Source organism: Salvelinus sp. IW2-2015, linkage group LG32 (assembly GCF_002910315.2).
Source record: "Salvelinus sp. IW2-2015 linkage group LG32, ASM291031v2, whole genome shotgun sequence".
Taxonomy (NCBI): domain Eukaryota; kingdom Metazoa; phylum Chordata; class Actinopteri; order Salmoniformes; family Salmonidae; genus Salvelinus; species Salvelinus sp. IW2-2015.
The window spans coordinates 19,467,760-19,484,146 of record NC_036871.1 but is presented as its reverse complement, the minus strand read 5'-3'; the positions used below and the strand labels follow the sequence as shown (position 1 = coordinate 19,484,146).

The 16,387-nt window shown below is 41.1% G+C and overlaps 1 protein-coding gene across 8 annotated transcripts in view; it reads right to left on the bottom strand.

Annotated features, from left to right (window-relative positions):
• LOC111957288 (astrotactin-1) overlaps positions 1–16,387 on the bottom strand; it is a 247,681-nt gene that overhangs the window by 125,035 nt on the left and 106,259 nt on the right. For all 8 annotated transcript variants that reach the window (XM_070436721.1, XM_023978078.2, XM_023978080.2 and 5 more), the window contains exon 11: positions 6,572–6,722. In XM_070436721.1, coding sequence (XP_070292822.1) covers positions 6,572–6,722 — 151 coding nt within the window. The remainder of the gene's footprint in view (positions 1–6,571; positions 6,723–16,387) is intronic.

Here is a 16,387-nt window from a genome sequence, read left to right as displayed (position 1 = left end):
AATGGCCAGTGAGGCACATGTAGTAACAGGAGTACCTCGCCTCTCTCTGGACTCATTGTTATTGATTTGTCGCATGGCTATGAGCACTATGACAACTGATTTATCACCTGTAATGTAAAGATCATGGTACATTGAATCTCCTAACTCATCTGTAGCAGAGACTCCTTAAATCACTGGGCCTCTTTGCAATCGATGGCAATGGGGAAGTGTGTCGTGTGTCAAAGGGATGTCAGAGAGGAATTCATGTATTGATAGTTCTTGCTTGTGAACCCCACGTCTCTCCTTATTGAGTGTTGTAATAGGCCTCCGTTCAATGACATGCAGAAATAGGAGAACTCAGGAGCATTTCCCCAATGTCCAAAGAATGGTGATCATTAAAGACGTGCTTGCCTTATACTGTTTGAGGATTTTTCATACAGTAAGTTATCTATTGATAACAATGCAAATATTAAGTGTTCCACTTTAAGAACATTTTAAAAATTGACAATGCATGATTGAGTGAATCATATGATGTAAAATCATTCAGATAATGTGACAAATGGCAAAAGTCTAAAGATCCATCCCTCCATGTGTCACGACTCCCGCCGAAGTTGGCTCCCCCGCCTGTTCGGGTGGTGCTCGGCGGTCGTCGTCACTGGCCTACTAGCCGCCACCGATCCCTTTTTCTTTTCGGTTAGTTTTGTCTCATTAGTTACACCTGTTCCTATTTTGTGTGTGCTTGATTTGCTTCCCTATTTAGCGTGTGGAACCCGCCCCTTTGTTGTGCGGGATTATTTTCATGTTCACGTTTGTGTCGTTGGTGTTGTTTGTGCTCTGGACCGTGTTACCCGTTGTGTTGGGTTGGTCAGTGTTTTGCGCCCTGCGTGTTTGGGCATTTACTTTTGGTGCCGCATTAAAGTGCATATTTTCCCTGGACCTCTCTGCTCTCTGCGCCTGATTCCTATCTACACACCTAGTCAGCCGTGACACCATGGTAGAAACATTAAATAATGTCAACAAAAATTATTCTTTCATTTTAGAAAAATATATAGATTTTTCTCTCTCTTTTTTTGTGTTGCTTGGTCAAATAACAAACTCATGTTTCACCACAAAATAAACAACATCTTTTACCGGCTGTTTAAAGGGCAATGAAGCCCTTTTTTCTACTTCTCCAGAGTCAAATGAACTCGTGGATACCATTTTATGTCTCTGCATCCAGTATGAAGGAAGTAAGAGGTAGTTTTGTGAGCCAATGTTAACTAGCGTTAGTGCAATGACTGGAAGTYTATGGTATCTACTAGCATTCTCGCAGTTACCATAGACTTCCAGTCATTGTGGTAACACTAGATAGCAATTGCATTAACGCTARTTAGCAACTTCCTTCAAACTGCACGCAGAGACATAACAATGGTATCCACGAGTTCATCTCACTCTGGGGAAGTAGAAAAGGGCTTCATTGCCAAAATACTGAAGTATCCCTWTAACGAAACGAGACAGTACTGTATATGATGTCATTGTACAGGCTTGTGAAGCTTTGTATTTAGGCTGAACTGGAAAAACCCTTGAACCACTGCCTTTTAATCTTATTTTCTAATGGAGATACATTCCTCCTGCTTACTTCCAGCTTATGGGAATCAGCCATGTGGTATTGCTACTGTACATAGCAAGTTGGATAAGCTATGCCATTTCCAAATTCGCCAAATAGAAAGTGGACAATAGAGATTGAAAACTTATCCAGCCAACAGAGTTTTCTACACTGGCAAGGAAGATAGATTTGGTTTCAAATGTCATCGTTGAGGTTATCAAGGCATATCAGGTAGTCTTAAGAGTTACAAAGTTATCCAGAGTGCAATGATATAATAGCCCCTTGGGAATATAATTTGAATTGTTGTAAACTTTGTAACAAGTGTACAAAGATTCTATAACGCTCTCCTGTAAATCAAACATATTGACACCACAACAGTAGTTACCAGTTCTTACCTTTTTCACAATGTCAGAACCAAAATCGGAACCAATTTCTTGGGGGGGGTTTGATTATAAATACTTTTTACTAACATCTACCACGGTCCTAGCAAGTGTGAAAAGGTCATATTTCAGAGGTAGCTTTAGGGATTACAGTGGTGCATTAACATGCTCTGGCATCTGTCCACAGCTGTGGTAGTACATCAGATTCTTCCCAAAGAGGATGGAGTACCTTAAATCCACCCAGTGATCCTTAGAGGAAAACATCAGTAGTGGCATTCTGCTGACCACCCGCTCCTCTTTAGGAGTATGCTCATAGAATACCTCAGCCAAGTATCGACTCAGCTCAGAACCGCTTAGTGCCCAAAATGTGATCCAAGACAGAACAAATTCAGCTGAATGTGGACTGCGTCGATATACATCTGCTACGTCAAAGTGACAAAGTCAATCAACTAGCAACACATGTGAAGCACGTTAAGCATGTTAAGGTTCTTGGCACAATTGAGCATTCTGTTAAATGTGAGTTATATCTATATATTTCTCTGGGGGGGAAGTACATATGACTCCCAAACTACACACCTCATTTTTAAAATGTAAATTTGACAACATTGATGAAGTTCAGTAGAAGTGGAGGCCAGTAGTCCTGAAGCCACGTGATAAATTGTCTTCACCCATGGAATATCAAATGAAAGGATGAGCGTCCATGTAACAATTACAGAGTCAAATTGAGACATTGGGGAACTTATCCACCCTGGTCATACTCAGTGCAGGGAGTCTGTAAGTGTGTGATAGCAGTCCTAATGTCTGAATCATGTAAATACTAAGGTCTCCTCTGTAGGTACACATCTCACACCACAGGCTGACACGCTTTGTTTGGAYAGGGCCCAATTTGTTCTGGTGGCAGGCAGGCTGGACAGACAGTCTCACGTTTCCCCTGTTCTAGCAGGAGGAGACAAGAGCTAATTAATCACATAATCATTTGGTGATTATTAGACTTTACTTCCAAACGACTGCACCCTCTCTCCCCAGGAGTGCCATACATCAGCCAGACAGAGGGGGTCAGGAGGCGTCGGCTCATGCCAGGAGAGATATTAAACACAACGAGACTGGCAGCATGGACTCAGACAAGGTGTTAATTTATAAGTGGAATCGGGGGCTGAGTCCCAGACAGTTACCAGTATGATTAGACGGACGAAAATATAATTTATATAACTCGTCACAAGGTAATTACAAAACACCAAGATATCTATGCAACAGATGGCAGCATCCTGGATATCTTGCTGTAACAAGAGCGGACGCTTAGTAAGAACTAGTAGGAGATTAAAAAAAAGGCTAAGATGAATTCCTTATTGCGGATTTCAGTTCATGTTAACCATGATTTAAAGCTTGTAAATGTGTTTATGAATGGTATGTCCAGATTAAACCTTAAATTACCATAAACCATAAATCCAGAACTTCCAGTTGGTCTGGGTGAGACAGACAAGAATCTATATCACAATAATTGAAACGGTTCCGCCAAAACAGCATGAGGTATACTAGTAAATGTTTAGAAATAAATACCAACATGATGGATATCTATTATTATCGGTTGCTAAAAAGATGAGGACTTTTGTTTCATTACTTAGAAAACAAATAAAAATGAAAATAAGATGCTTATTTGATGATTGAATGTATTTTGCGTAAACTGGGGGCAAAGGTCTACAGTCGCTATTTCATAAAGCTTGTGCTTGTTAAAAATTGCTGTCTACTTCAGAGCTCAATAGAGCTCCTGTCATCATTCAATTCTATATAATAATTATTTCCATCGCATAAGACATTGATCTCTTGTTTGACCTCTGATATTGCAATACTCTCTGCTGTGTGTAAAAGTCAAACCTATTCAATATTTTGTCAGCAATCTATATATTTAGTCATGACTTTTAGATACTGGAAACCACTGATAGGTCAAAAGTCTTGTACATCTCTACCGTATAGAGTGCAATGTCAGTGAGCGCACAGGCTGTTAGTTGTGAACTCTGTGACAGCTACATTCACCAAGGTCTGACCACCAGCACCATTAGAGCAGAAGGCAAATGCTCTCAAACGGGCAATAAATTGTTTGCGTAATCTAACTGCTTGGCAAGGAAATACAATTTTGTTGTGCAGCAGGTTTGTGGCATTAACAAGACCCAAAGATACAAATTAGGTGATTTTATATGCATGTCTTTCTGAATGAACAGCAAGCGAAGTCAGGCCTAACAACCAGGAATCTTAATTGCATTGGTGCAGGAAATGGATGTATTTTCAGATTATGCTAGGGACCCCAGGCTATGATGGAACACTTACATTGATATTCAAGTATGGCCTCTGTGCTCAAATTGCAATTGTAACTGTGACAGATACAATTATGAATGTTTGTTGTTGATTAAAATAATTGTGTCTGCTCATATATAATTAACATTCAAGCGTGAAATATAGTTTCCTGCACAAACATCTTGGTCAAAACTGGTTTRGACATTTCATACAGCTCACTGCTGAGTTTGAGAATGGGATTGGTCTTGGTAGCCATGTCAAACAAATGTTTTGAGACATTCTGACCGTTCTTATAACCAATGGATTTTGACAGCTACGTTTTGAAAAGTGATGCAAATGTGATATTATCAATACAGTGCAGACATTTGGAACTGAAATGCATAGAAAATGTGCCTTAGCTCTGGCATTGTTAATCTGAAAGCCAATCCTACTCATGCACCAAATTCATTCTGATATCATGCAGTAGCCCTTTATACTCATACCCATATACGGGTTGAAAATGGCAGATTTGGGCACTGATAAACGCCTAAATTGGAACGTAGTGGCTATACAGCAACATACTACGTCAGAGATATGTCTCTGCGCTTCACAGCACTGTATGGATTTTGACTGACAGCCATTCTGAAATTGAGCACTTCGCGCGACAAGAAGTTTCCCTGATACCTCCCGCTAATTGGGCAACTTTTGCAAATGAGTGAGGGAAATGCYGTCTYATATTTTGAAAGATGAGACGTTGAGGATTATAATAAATACCAATTTGATGTCATACAAGTAAGCCAATTGTGCACTTCACGATGTGCACTCCATATCATAAAACTCATGTCATATACAGTGTCAATGTTTATGATCACTATGTTTGATGTACAGTTACAAGATGACATGGCGTCAAACCCTGGGTTGTTCTGAACAGAATGAGCCTGTTTGTCTATTGTAAAGAGAATTCACAGTGGCACACGCACCTGAACGACTCCTTTCTATGCGCACCAAAATTATGATCGGTTTCCCTGAATTGCATTGTGAATGCCTAACACTGTAATATCGTATTATAACTTTGCTAGTCATGTTGGCAATAGATGCCCAAATGATGTCCACCTGACCTAGATTGCAATTTATAAAGGACTGTTGTTAGATTGTCTAAAAAACAACAGTAATTGTGTGATTGCAGGGTTGTGTTCCAAACAAAATAACAACAAGTATGCCTGCTCCAGTTCGTCAACGGTACAGCTAGGAGAGCTCAAAAAACAACCTTATCGTTGAAGACTCTTCTTTGAGTCATAAAAGTGCATTGAAATTACTTAGGAACTAGGCGAGGCATGTGGTCACTTGGATACACCAGTTAGTCCTCTCACTCAAACCCTTGCAGTTTCTTAGTCTTATGTTGCAACTACCCCATATTTACCAGGAATATTCTTATCATGTAACTGAATGTACCCAGAATATTTTCAGATTTTGCTATCAAGAAATGCAGTGAAATGTACAGTAAATGTCAAATGCACATAAAATGAACAGTGTAATGTTTGAATTCAGTCTTGTGTCAGGTGAACTGTTGTGTCATCACCTTTGGTCTGATAATTTCCCCATAATCTGCAAACTATTCCCGTTCAGCGACTCCTGTGGCGGGCCAGGAGCAGTGCACGCTGACACGGTGTACGGTGTTTCCTCCGACACATTGGTGCGGCTGGCTTCCGGGTTAAGTGGGCATTGTGTCAAGAAGCAGTGCGGCTTGGTTGGGTTGTGTTTCGGAGGACGCACGGCTCTCGACCTTCGCCTCTCCCGAGTCTGTACGGGAGTTGCAGTGATGAGACAAGACTGTAACTACCAATTGGTTACCACGAAATTGGGGAGAAAAAGGGGTAAAATAAAAAATATATAAATACCTGTATATATATTGGCAGAATATTGGGACAATGTAAATCAAGAAATGATTAGCATTTGAGTAATATTTTATACTTTTGAAAAGTTTCTCTTTCAATCAAATGTTAGAGGGAGTCATCTGAGAAAGTCATCTGATCAGAAATGCTGGATCACAAACAGTACCTACCCAACCTTAAACTAAGGTCTTGAGTGTATTGCAGTACTTGAACAGAAATTAACTCGCTTGAAAGACCGTTCGTTGACAGCCTGAGCTTTTCGGATCAGGTGACAAATAATGTGTTGCAAAGAAGAGTGATACACTAACAAACAATTGGAGCACACCTTTTTAATAGGAAGTAGAAACCATTGGCAGATGTTGAATGTATTAAAACGTGCTTGGTTCATTTCATGGCCGCTAAGCAGAAATAAAGAAAGGCGGTTCTGAGAGGAGGGCAATCCCCAGGCAGTACAGTGACTCACTCACCACACATCCACTGGAATCAAGCTTGCGGTCAGAGATGCAGCGGAAGTTTCGGCTACAACCACCGTTGTCCTTTGAGCAGTCACGCACCGGGCCAAACGAGTCCAGTAAAACCTCCAGACTGTCAAACGATGAGGAGATCATCAGCTCTTCTCTGGCAAAATAAAACACAAACATAAACATTATAATCATCCCCCTCAGCACAGCACTAAATCATTACGTTCCCTAGCAATCAAATGGCTTATTGTCTGTTGATTGAAAATGGGTTCATTGTAGTCCTTCACAGAGATGAGAGAAAAGATCTTGCACTCTTTCAATTTTGCAGAAACTTGTTACATCACCAGATTAAGAGTGTGTGCCTAGCAATGAATGAACAGAGCCTGCAGGATTGTTTCTTTGACCTTGGCTTGCCCTCCGTATCCAAATGCATCTTTCATTTGTTCATTTTATGATGAAATTCGTTCAGTCAGAGGCAGGGCAGCCACAACCTGAGATTCAAAGCAACCCTGCTTTACAAAGGGCCTAAGACATGTTTCATAAAAAGCATGTTATTTACGGTATGTCCTTTATTGCTATAATCTTGCTCCAAGCCATCTGTTTTGTTTCTTATGTGAAATATTTCAGACATGCAAGGTTAAATATTAGAGATCATCACATTGACATATGAATAAAAAAGTGTTGATGAAGAACAAATCTTGGACATTCCATTCTTCTTTTCAAGATGCTAAATTACTATGCTACTGACGTGGAATATCTATGATAAACGGAGTACTTTTATAATAACCCTGCCATGAACCTTGCCTAGGGGAAAGAAAGAACGGCCTCTTGTTTTGCAAATAGTATTCCTTTGCTCCCTCACCCACTMCCAGAATGCTTGCTCGGAGATTGCCTGAAACAAACATATTTGATATTTCATTAACTTTCAGAGTCACTGATTTTATCAAACTAGCCAATTTTATTTTATAATTGACTGTGGGTATTGTCTTCATACATTTATGGAGAACTAACTCAACAGGTCACAAAGATAATGATGTATTTGAAAGAACTATGGAGGGTTTAATTGTTATATTGAACTTAGGCTACCTTTATGATGCATTCATTATTTTGTATTAAGTACACAAAATAACTGTATGTGATCTCTCCCACAGTTCCACAATTCCCAGTCTGCATGTTTGATTGAATCCAGACTTTACATTTGTGGTATTCAATAGACATCACTGCACATTTTAACTTGAACACTTTCTTCATAGAAAGATGAGACCATTTACCCTAACCTTCAATTATAGATATGATTAACAAGAACATTTAAAGGCCCAGTGCAGTCAAAAATCTAATTTTCCTTTGTTTTKTATCATATCGTACAACAGCTGATGAAACTTAAAGTGTCAAAGTATGAAAACATTTGATCAGTGTTATTTCCTGACAGTTACAATCTACACACGATCTTCTAATCAGCAGGTTTGCATGGTTGGGAGTTTCAGCTTTCCATGGTGACATCAACATTCAGTAAATTGGTTAATAGACCACTAACAAAGAGACATCCAAACTGCTCTGCTAATAACAGATTGTTTTCAGTTTCCCCCTCCCCACTCAGACCACTAACAGACAGTCCTAACAAAATGATTGCTTGAAAAATATTTTTGTGTTAAAAGTGATTTTTGACCATTTGAATGGAAATCAGTAAGCTACTTAACTGTTACCCAGAAAGTATTTGATATTGATATAAACAAGGTTGCATTGGGCCTTTAAGCAACAGGAAAGTCATATCTGCTAATAATTCAAAAAAATGCACAATGAAGAGGCATTCATTCAGGCCATTAGCCGTTGAAAAATACAGGCTGCCTAATTGCTTCTCTTTACCCTGTAATTTGCCTTCCATTATACTTTATGAGTGAGTCACAGTTTAAATGGAATGACACACTGTGTGTTGTGAGGATTTTGATTCCAAGTCTGCAGATCACTTTACATATCCATGAATAGCTAGCTCTACATGGTTTAACTTTTATTTTGATGCGCTGACCAACTGTTAAGTGTCTTCAATGTCTTCACTGACATTTTCTACATCTCCCTGTCTGAGTCTGTATTACCAACATGTTTCAAGCAGACCACAATAGTCCCTGTGCCCAAGAACACTAAGGTAACCTGCCTAAATGACTACCGACCCATAGCACTCACGTCTGTAGCCATGAAATGCTTTAAAAGGCTGGTAATGGCTCACATCAACAACATTATCCCAGAAACCCTAGACCCACTCCAATTTGTATACCGCACCAACAGATCCACAGATTATGCCATCTCTATTGCACTCCACACTGCCCTTTCACACCTGGACAAAAGGAACACATATGTGAGAATGTTATTCATTGACTATAGCTCAGTGTTCAACACCATAGTGCCCTCAAAGCTCATCACTAAGCTAAGGACCCTGGGACTAAACACCTCCCTCTCAAACTGGATCCTGGACTTTCTGACAGACCGCCCCAGGTGGTAAGGGTAGGTAACAACACATCCGCCACGCTGATCCTCAACAAGGGGGCCCCTCAGGGGTGTGTGCTCAGTCCCCTCATGTACTCCCTGTTCACTCATGACTGCACGGCCAGGCACCATCGAGAGCATCCTGATGGGTTACATCACTGCCTGGTATAGGAACTGCTCGGCCTCCGACCACAAGGCACTACAGAGGGTTCCTCTGAGCTTCCTGCCATTCAGGACCTCGATACAAGGCGGTGTCAGAGGAAGGCCCTAAAAATTGTCAACGACTCCAGTCACCTTAGTCATAGACTGTTCTCTCTGCTACTGCACGGCAAGCGGTACCGGAGCACCAAGTCTAGGTCCAAGAGGCTTCTAAACAGCTTCTACCCCCAAGCCATAAGACTCCTGAACAGCTAATCAATTGGCTACCCAGACTATTTGCATTGAACCCCCCCCCCCCTCTTCTACGCTGCTGCTACTCTCTGTTGTTATCTATGCATAGTCACTTTAATAACTCTACCTACATGTACATATTACCTCAATTACCTCGACACTGGTGCCCCCGCACATTGACTCTGTACCGGTACCCCCTGTATATAGCCCCGCTATTGTTGTTTACTGCTGCTCTTTAATTATTTGTTATTCTTATCTCTTACTTTTTGGGGGGTATTTTCTTAAAACTGCATTGTTGATTAAGTGCTTGTAGGAAAGCATTTCACTGTAAGGTCTACCTACACCTGTTGTATTCGACGCATGTGACGAATACAATTTGATTTGATTTGATTTGAGTCACTGCTGAGACAAAGGTCTCTTTTCCAGATGAGCCCTGTTTAGCACAACAATCAGTGGCGACCCGTCATTCAGGGCCCTGTCATTGAGCCCCACCTGTTAAGCAAAAAAAATTGAATAACAATTGGCCTGGTTTCTTTTGCCATTAATTTGCGTCACATATCAGTTTGCAAACAATAATAATACAAATATAATAAAGTCACATACAAAAATTGTCTCTTTCTTGAGTAAGGCAGCTCCAAAATGCAGGTGTTTCAGCCTAGCTCAGTGCTTTCTGTGGTGGAAAGGCAGACTGTGAATATACAGAGCGTAGGCATTGGTAATCTTCTCTAGTTGCACCGTGATTGGCTCTCAGTGTTCTGTCACTCATGAGGACACTACGTCGCCGCAGAATCTACAGGGAGAGCTAGGCAGTTCAAGCCCCCTTGGGTGCTGCCATAGATTTACATAAAAAGGACCCATCCAAGAAGGCTCAAGGTCATTGGCAACAGATACAATTATTTCAAATCAGGTTATATCTACCATAGCTTTGATTGGACTGATCATGTCAACATCATACTTTCACAATCTTAGCTAGCAAGCTAGCTAGCTAGTCAAGCAGTCATCATCATGAATCACGTCGACAATCTACTGGCAAATCCTTTTCAATCCTTGTCCTGTGAAGAGAAATTATAGATAAAACGTATGGGTGCTCCTTGGCCATTGGACGTAAACATTACACAACAAGTCGGAAAATCACAAATTCAACAATGAGTGGTTTGGAAGGAATCAGTGGCTAACTGCAAGCGTCGCAAAGCAATCACTATTTTGCTTCCCCTGCCTGCTATTCGGTGGAGAGGGTGTGTGGTCCAGGTCTGGGTTTAAATATTTAAAACATCTGTCTGAAAGGGTCTCTTGTACAAGCATAAAAGGATAAACATTCACATGCAACACCATGGGCCAGAAAAGGTAGAATTGGCCATGCTGTCAATCCAGTATGACTTCTGCTGCATTCAAAACAACTGGAAACTCGGATTTGGAAAATCTCAGACTTCAGTGCTTTCAAGACAACTGGAAACTGAAGAAAACGAGCTTCGACAGGGAAAATACGTTTTGAACGGTCATCCACCTCGGAATTACAAGTCGGGAACTCGGGTCTCTTTCTAGAGCTCCGACTGAAGTTCACTGACGTCAGGAATTGACCTTGTTTTTTTCTTCGAGATCCCAGTTGTCTTGAAAGCATCATAAGTCCAGAGAATGCCAGACTTTGATGACAAAGGTTGCCCACAAGAAGGACCGAATTTGGAACATTGTKGCGGGGACTTGCTTCCATTCAGCTACAAGAGCATTACTGAGGTCAGCCACTGATGTTGGGCGATTAGACCTGGCTCGCAGCATGCATTCCTATTCATCCCAAAGGTGTTCGACGGGGGCATTGTCATTCTGAAATGGGAAAGGGCCTTCCCCAAACTGATGCCACAAACTTGGAAGCACAGAACGTCATTGCATGCTGTAGCGTTAAGATTTTCCTTCACTGGAGCTAAGGGGCCTAGCCCGAACCATGAAAAAAAAAAACACATCATTATTCCTCCTCCACCAAACTTTACAGTTGGCACTATGCATTCGGGCCGGTAATGTTCTCCTGGCATCTGCTGAACAGATTCATCTGTCGGATTGCCAGATGGTGAAACGTGATTTATCACTCCAAAGAACGATTTTCCATTCCTCCAGATTCCAAGGGTGGCAAGCTTTACACCACTCCAGCCGATGCTTGGCATTGCGCATGGTGATCTTAAGCTTGTGTGTAGCTGCTCGGCCATGGAAACCCATTTTATGAAGCTCACGACGAAGAAGTCTTTAGCAACCGATGACAGGCGATATGTATGCACTTCAGCACTCGGCAGCCCCGCTCTGTGAGCTTGTGTGGCCTACCACTTTGCGGCTGAGCCGTTGTTGCTCCTAGATGCTCCCACATCACAATAACAGCACTTACAGTTGACMGGGGCAGCTCTAGCAGGGCAGAAATTTGATGAACTGACTTGTTGGAAAGGTGGCATCCTACCACTGTGCCACGTTGAAAGTCACTGAGCTCTTCAGTAAGGCCATTCTACTGCCAATGTTGGTCTATCCACATACGTTTGTATATATAGTGTATGTCCTGTATGCTACTGCATAAATTATGTAATATGCCAGGGTGATATGTGTATTTTTAAAAAGGCAGTAAATGAGGCTGAATGAACTCTTTCRCTGCCAGACAAGGCCCCACTGATAGCCAGGTGTAGCGGTGGTAAGGATTCACTCCATGGTACTGAAAGGAAAGCTCCGCAGTCAGGACAGCTTTATGTAGGCCCTAACAGTTTGTGGGCACCGTTGGTCACCATTTTAGTGCAATCAATGTATTGTTTAGTGTTTTTTTGTGTCGCGACTTTGCTGGCATGCATCTAAAAAAAATTGGTTGAGTTTGCCCTACCATGATTTACATGTTAAAATCGCTACAGATAACAATACACATCAAAATACAATATACACGTTAAACTACACAACGTGCCACAGAATGCTGCAGCAGTCCGCAAGGTGTGCCACAGAATGACTAAACTTTTAAAGGAGGAACCACTGTACACATTAAAATACATGAAAAGTAAAATACAATCATAAAAAATATACATGTTGTTCAGTAAAACGAACAAAACTTAACCTCTTATTTCTTTTGCCAAATAGCATGTATTACCAAACCGGGGAACGCGTACCGCAATGCCATCGGGGGTACGCCCCCCAAAAATGTGATTCACATTTTTTWAATCGTTTTTTCTTCACATTTTCAAACAGTACATTTATATTTTCCAACGGGGCTATACATAGATTTTCTCGCCTGAGTAGCCTCGTTTCACCGCCCATTTCTTTTTTAACCCTATAGTGTTCAGCAAAATAACAACACAATGTCAAATACAGGTAGCCATTCAGAACAGGCAAACCTCATACTATTGTGGAGGACTTCATTCTTCATGCTGCTGTGGATATGGCTGGGACAATGCTGGGGGAAAAGGCCAAAAAAACTATACAGACAATGCMTTCATCAAACAACACTGTTTCACGATGCATCAGTGACATRGCAGGAGATGTTTTGAAACAATTACTGCTTCGCATACAAGGCAGTGATTTATATGCGTTACAGCTGGATGAGTCAACAGACGTGGCGGGCCTGGCACAGCTCCTGGTATATGTCCATTATGTTTATGGGGGTAAATTAAGTAAGAAATCCTCTTCTGGAAACCAGGACAATATGAGAAAATATTTTTAAAGTACTGGACAGCTTTGTGACATCAAATGGACTTTGGTGGTCAAGATGTGTTGGTATCTGTACTGATGGCGCAAAAGCCATGACAGGGAGACATACTGGAGTGGTAATGCAAATGCAAGCAGTTGCTCCCGACGTCATTTGGGTACACTGCAGCATCCACCAAGGGGCTCTTACTGCCAAGGGAATGCCTGACAGCTTGAAAGACGTTTTGGACACTACAGTGAAAATGGTTACCTTTGTTAAAGCAAGGCCCCTGAACTCTTGTGTATTTTCTGCATTATTCAATGATATGGGCAGCAACCATGTAACACTTTTACAACATACAGAAGTTATTGTTATCAAGGGGCAAAGTATTGACACATTTTTTTTAATTGAGAGAAGAGCTTACTAACCATAATTTTCACTTGTCTTACCGCTTGCATGATGACGAGTTTCTCACACGACTGGCCTATCTGGGTGATGTTTTTTCTCGCCTGAATGATCGTAATCTAGGATTACAGGGACTCTCCACAACTATATTCAATGTGTAGGACAAAATTGAGGCTATGATTAAGAAGTTGGAGCTCTTTTATGTCAGCATTAACAAGGTCTTTCCATCATTGTATGATTTTTTGTTTGCWAATGAACTCAAGCTTACGGATAATGTCAAATGTGATATAGCGAAGCACCTGAGTGAGCTGGGTGYGCAATTACGCAGGTACTTTCCCGAAACGGACGACACAAACAACTGGATTCGTTATCCCTTTCATGGCTTGCCTCCAGTCCACTTACCGATATCTGAGCAAGAGAGCCTCATCGAAATTGCAACAAGCGGTTCTGTGAAAATTGAATTTAACCAGATTCCACTGCCAGATTTCTGGATAGGGCTGAGATGAGAGTTTCTTGCCTTGGCAAATCATGCTGTTAAGACACGGATGCCCTTTGCAACCAMGGACCTATGTGAGAGTGGATTCTCGGCCCTCGCTAGCATGAAAACGAAATACAGGCACAGACTATGTGTGGGAAATGATTTAAGACTGAGACTCTCTCCAATACAGCCCAACATTGCAGAGCTATGTGCATCCTTTCAAGTACACCCTTCTCATTAACCTGTGGTGAGTTATTCACMATTTTTATGAACAAATAAGGTTTTATATGTAAGATGGCTAAATAAAGAGCAAAATKATTGATTATTATTATATTATTATTTGTGCCCTGGTCCTATAAGAGCTCTTTGTCACTTCCCACGAGCCGGGTTGTGACAAAAACTCACACKAATTCTTWTGTTTAATAAATGTATCGTATAGTGTGTGTGTGGCAGTCTTACAATGATGGCAAAAAACAACATTTGAGAGTGCGCTGACCTTGGTGCTAGAGGGGGTACGCAGCTGGAGGTTGAATGTTTGAAGGTGTACAGGACTATAAAAAGTTTGGGAACCACTGCTATATAGGATAGCAAGATAACAAGGAGTAGAAGTGAGTAACTAAATCAAACTATCTAAATGGTTAATTAAATGAGGGGAGAAAGTCCAACGCTGACCCTTTGAAACACAACATTAATGAAAAACTGTGTTTAAGAAAAGTAAAGATACAAGCTCTTTAAAGATGAAAGATCTTGCTACATCTCTTTTTTATGAAGTCAAGGAAATAAGGCACAGACACTTTTAGATCTTGGCCTTGTTTCCCAGTGCCTCCGTAGTGTTAAGATCATCATTAGAACCATCTTAAAATGTATCTTTAGTAGCTGAGGTGTTTCCCAGAGCCTTTGTTAGTAAAGTGGCTCTTAAAAACCTTTGCACATCTATGAGTGATCCCGACCACCCATAGAGCAGCCAAAGTGCATCATTAAGCTTATTTTTTACCTCACAATATATCTTTCTAAAACAATTTATAAGTGTTTTGTGTGAATGATTATACAATAATATCTGTTTCATTTGGGTAATGTGACATTTAAAATATCAATTTGTAAAATGTCACTTTTTTCACATTTTGTTACGTTACAGTCTTATTCTAAAATGGATTAAATAAATGTTTTTCCTCATCGTATCTACACACAATACCCCATAATGACAAAGCGAAAACAGGTTTTTAGAAATGTTTGCAAATTTATAAATAAATAAAGAACAAAAATACCGTATTTACATAAGTATTCAGACCCTTTGCTATGAGACTCGAAATTGAGCTCAGGTGCATCCTGTTTCCATGAATCATCCTTGAGATGTTTCTACAACTTTATTGTAGAATCCACCTGTGGTAAATTCAATTGAATGGACATGATTTGGAAAGGCACACACCTGTCTATATAAGGTCCCACAGTTGACAGTGCATGTCAGAGCAAAAACCAAGCCAATAGTTCAAAGGAATTGTCCGTTGAGGCCTTGGTCAGGGAGGTGACCAAGAATCCGATGGTCACTCTGACAGAGCTCCAGAGTTCCTCTGTGGAGATGGGAGAACCTTCCAGAAGGACAATCGTCTCTGCAGCACTCCACCAATCAGGCTTTTATGGTAGAGTAGCCAGACGAAAGCCACTCCTCAGTAAAATGCACATGACAGCCCGCTTGGGGGTTTGCCAAAAGGCACCTAAAGGACTCTCAGACCATGAGAAACAAGATTCTCTGGTCTGATGAAACCAACATTGAACTCTTTGGCCTGAATGCCAAGCGTCACGTCTAGACGAAACCAGGCACCGCTCATCACCTGGCCAATACCATCCCTACGATGAAGCATGGTGATGGCAGCATCATGAAGTGGGGATGTTTTTCAGAGGCAGGGACTGGGACACTAGTCAGGACAGAGGGAAAGATGAATGAAGCAAAGTACAAAGAGATCCTTGATGAAAACCTGTTCCAGAGCACTCAGGACCTCAGACGAAGGTTCACGTTTCAACAGGACAACGACCCTAAGCACACAGCCAAGACATCGCAGGAGTGGCTTCGGGATAAGTCTCTGAATGTCTTTGAGTGGCCCAGCTAGAGCCCGGACTTGAACCTGATCAAACATCTCTGGAGAGAGTTGAAAATACCTGTGCAGTGATGCTCCCCATCCAACCTGACACCAAATACAGGTGTGCCAAGCTTGTTGCGTCCTACCATAGGAAAACTCAAGGCTGTAATCGCTGCCAACGGTGCTTCAACAAAGTGTCTGAATACTTATGTAATTGTGATATTTCAGTTTTTTTATATACATTGGCAAAAATGATGAGGTATTATGTAGATTGATGAGGAAAAAAAACATTTAATACATTTTATAATAAGGCTATTACTGTACGTAACAAAATATGGAAAAAGTGAAGGGGCACTGTT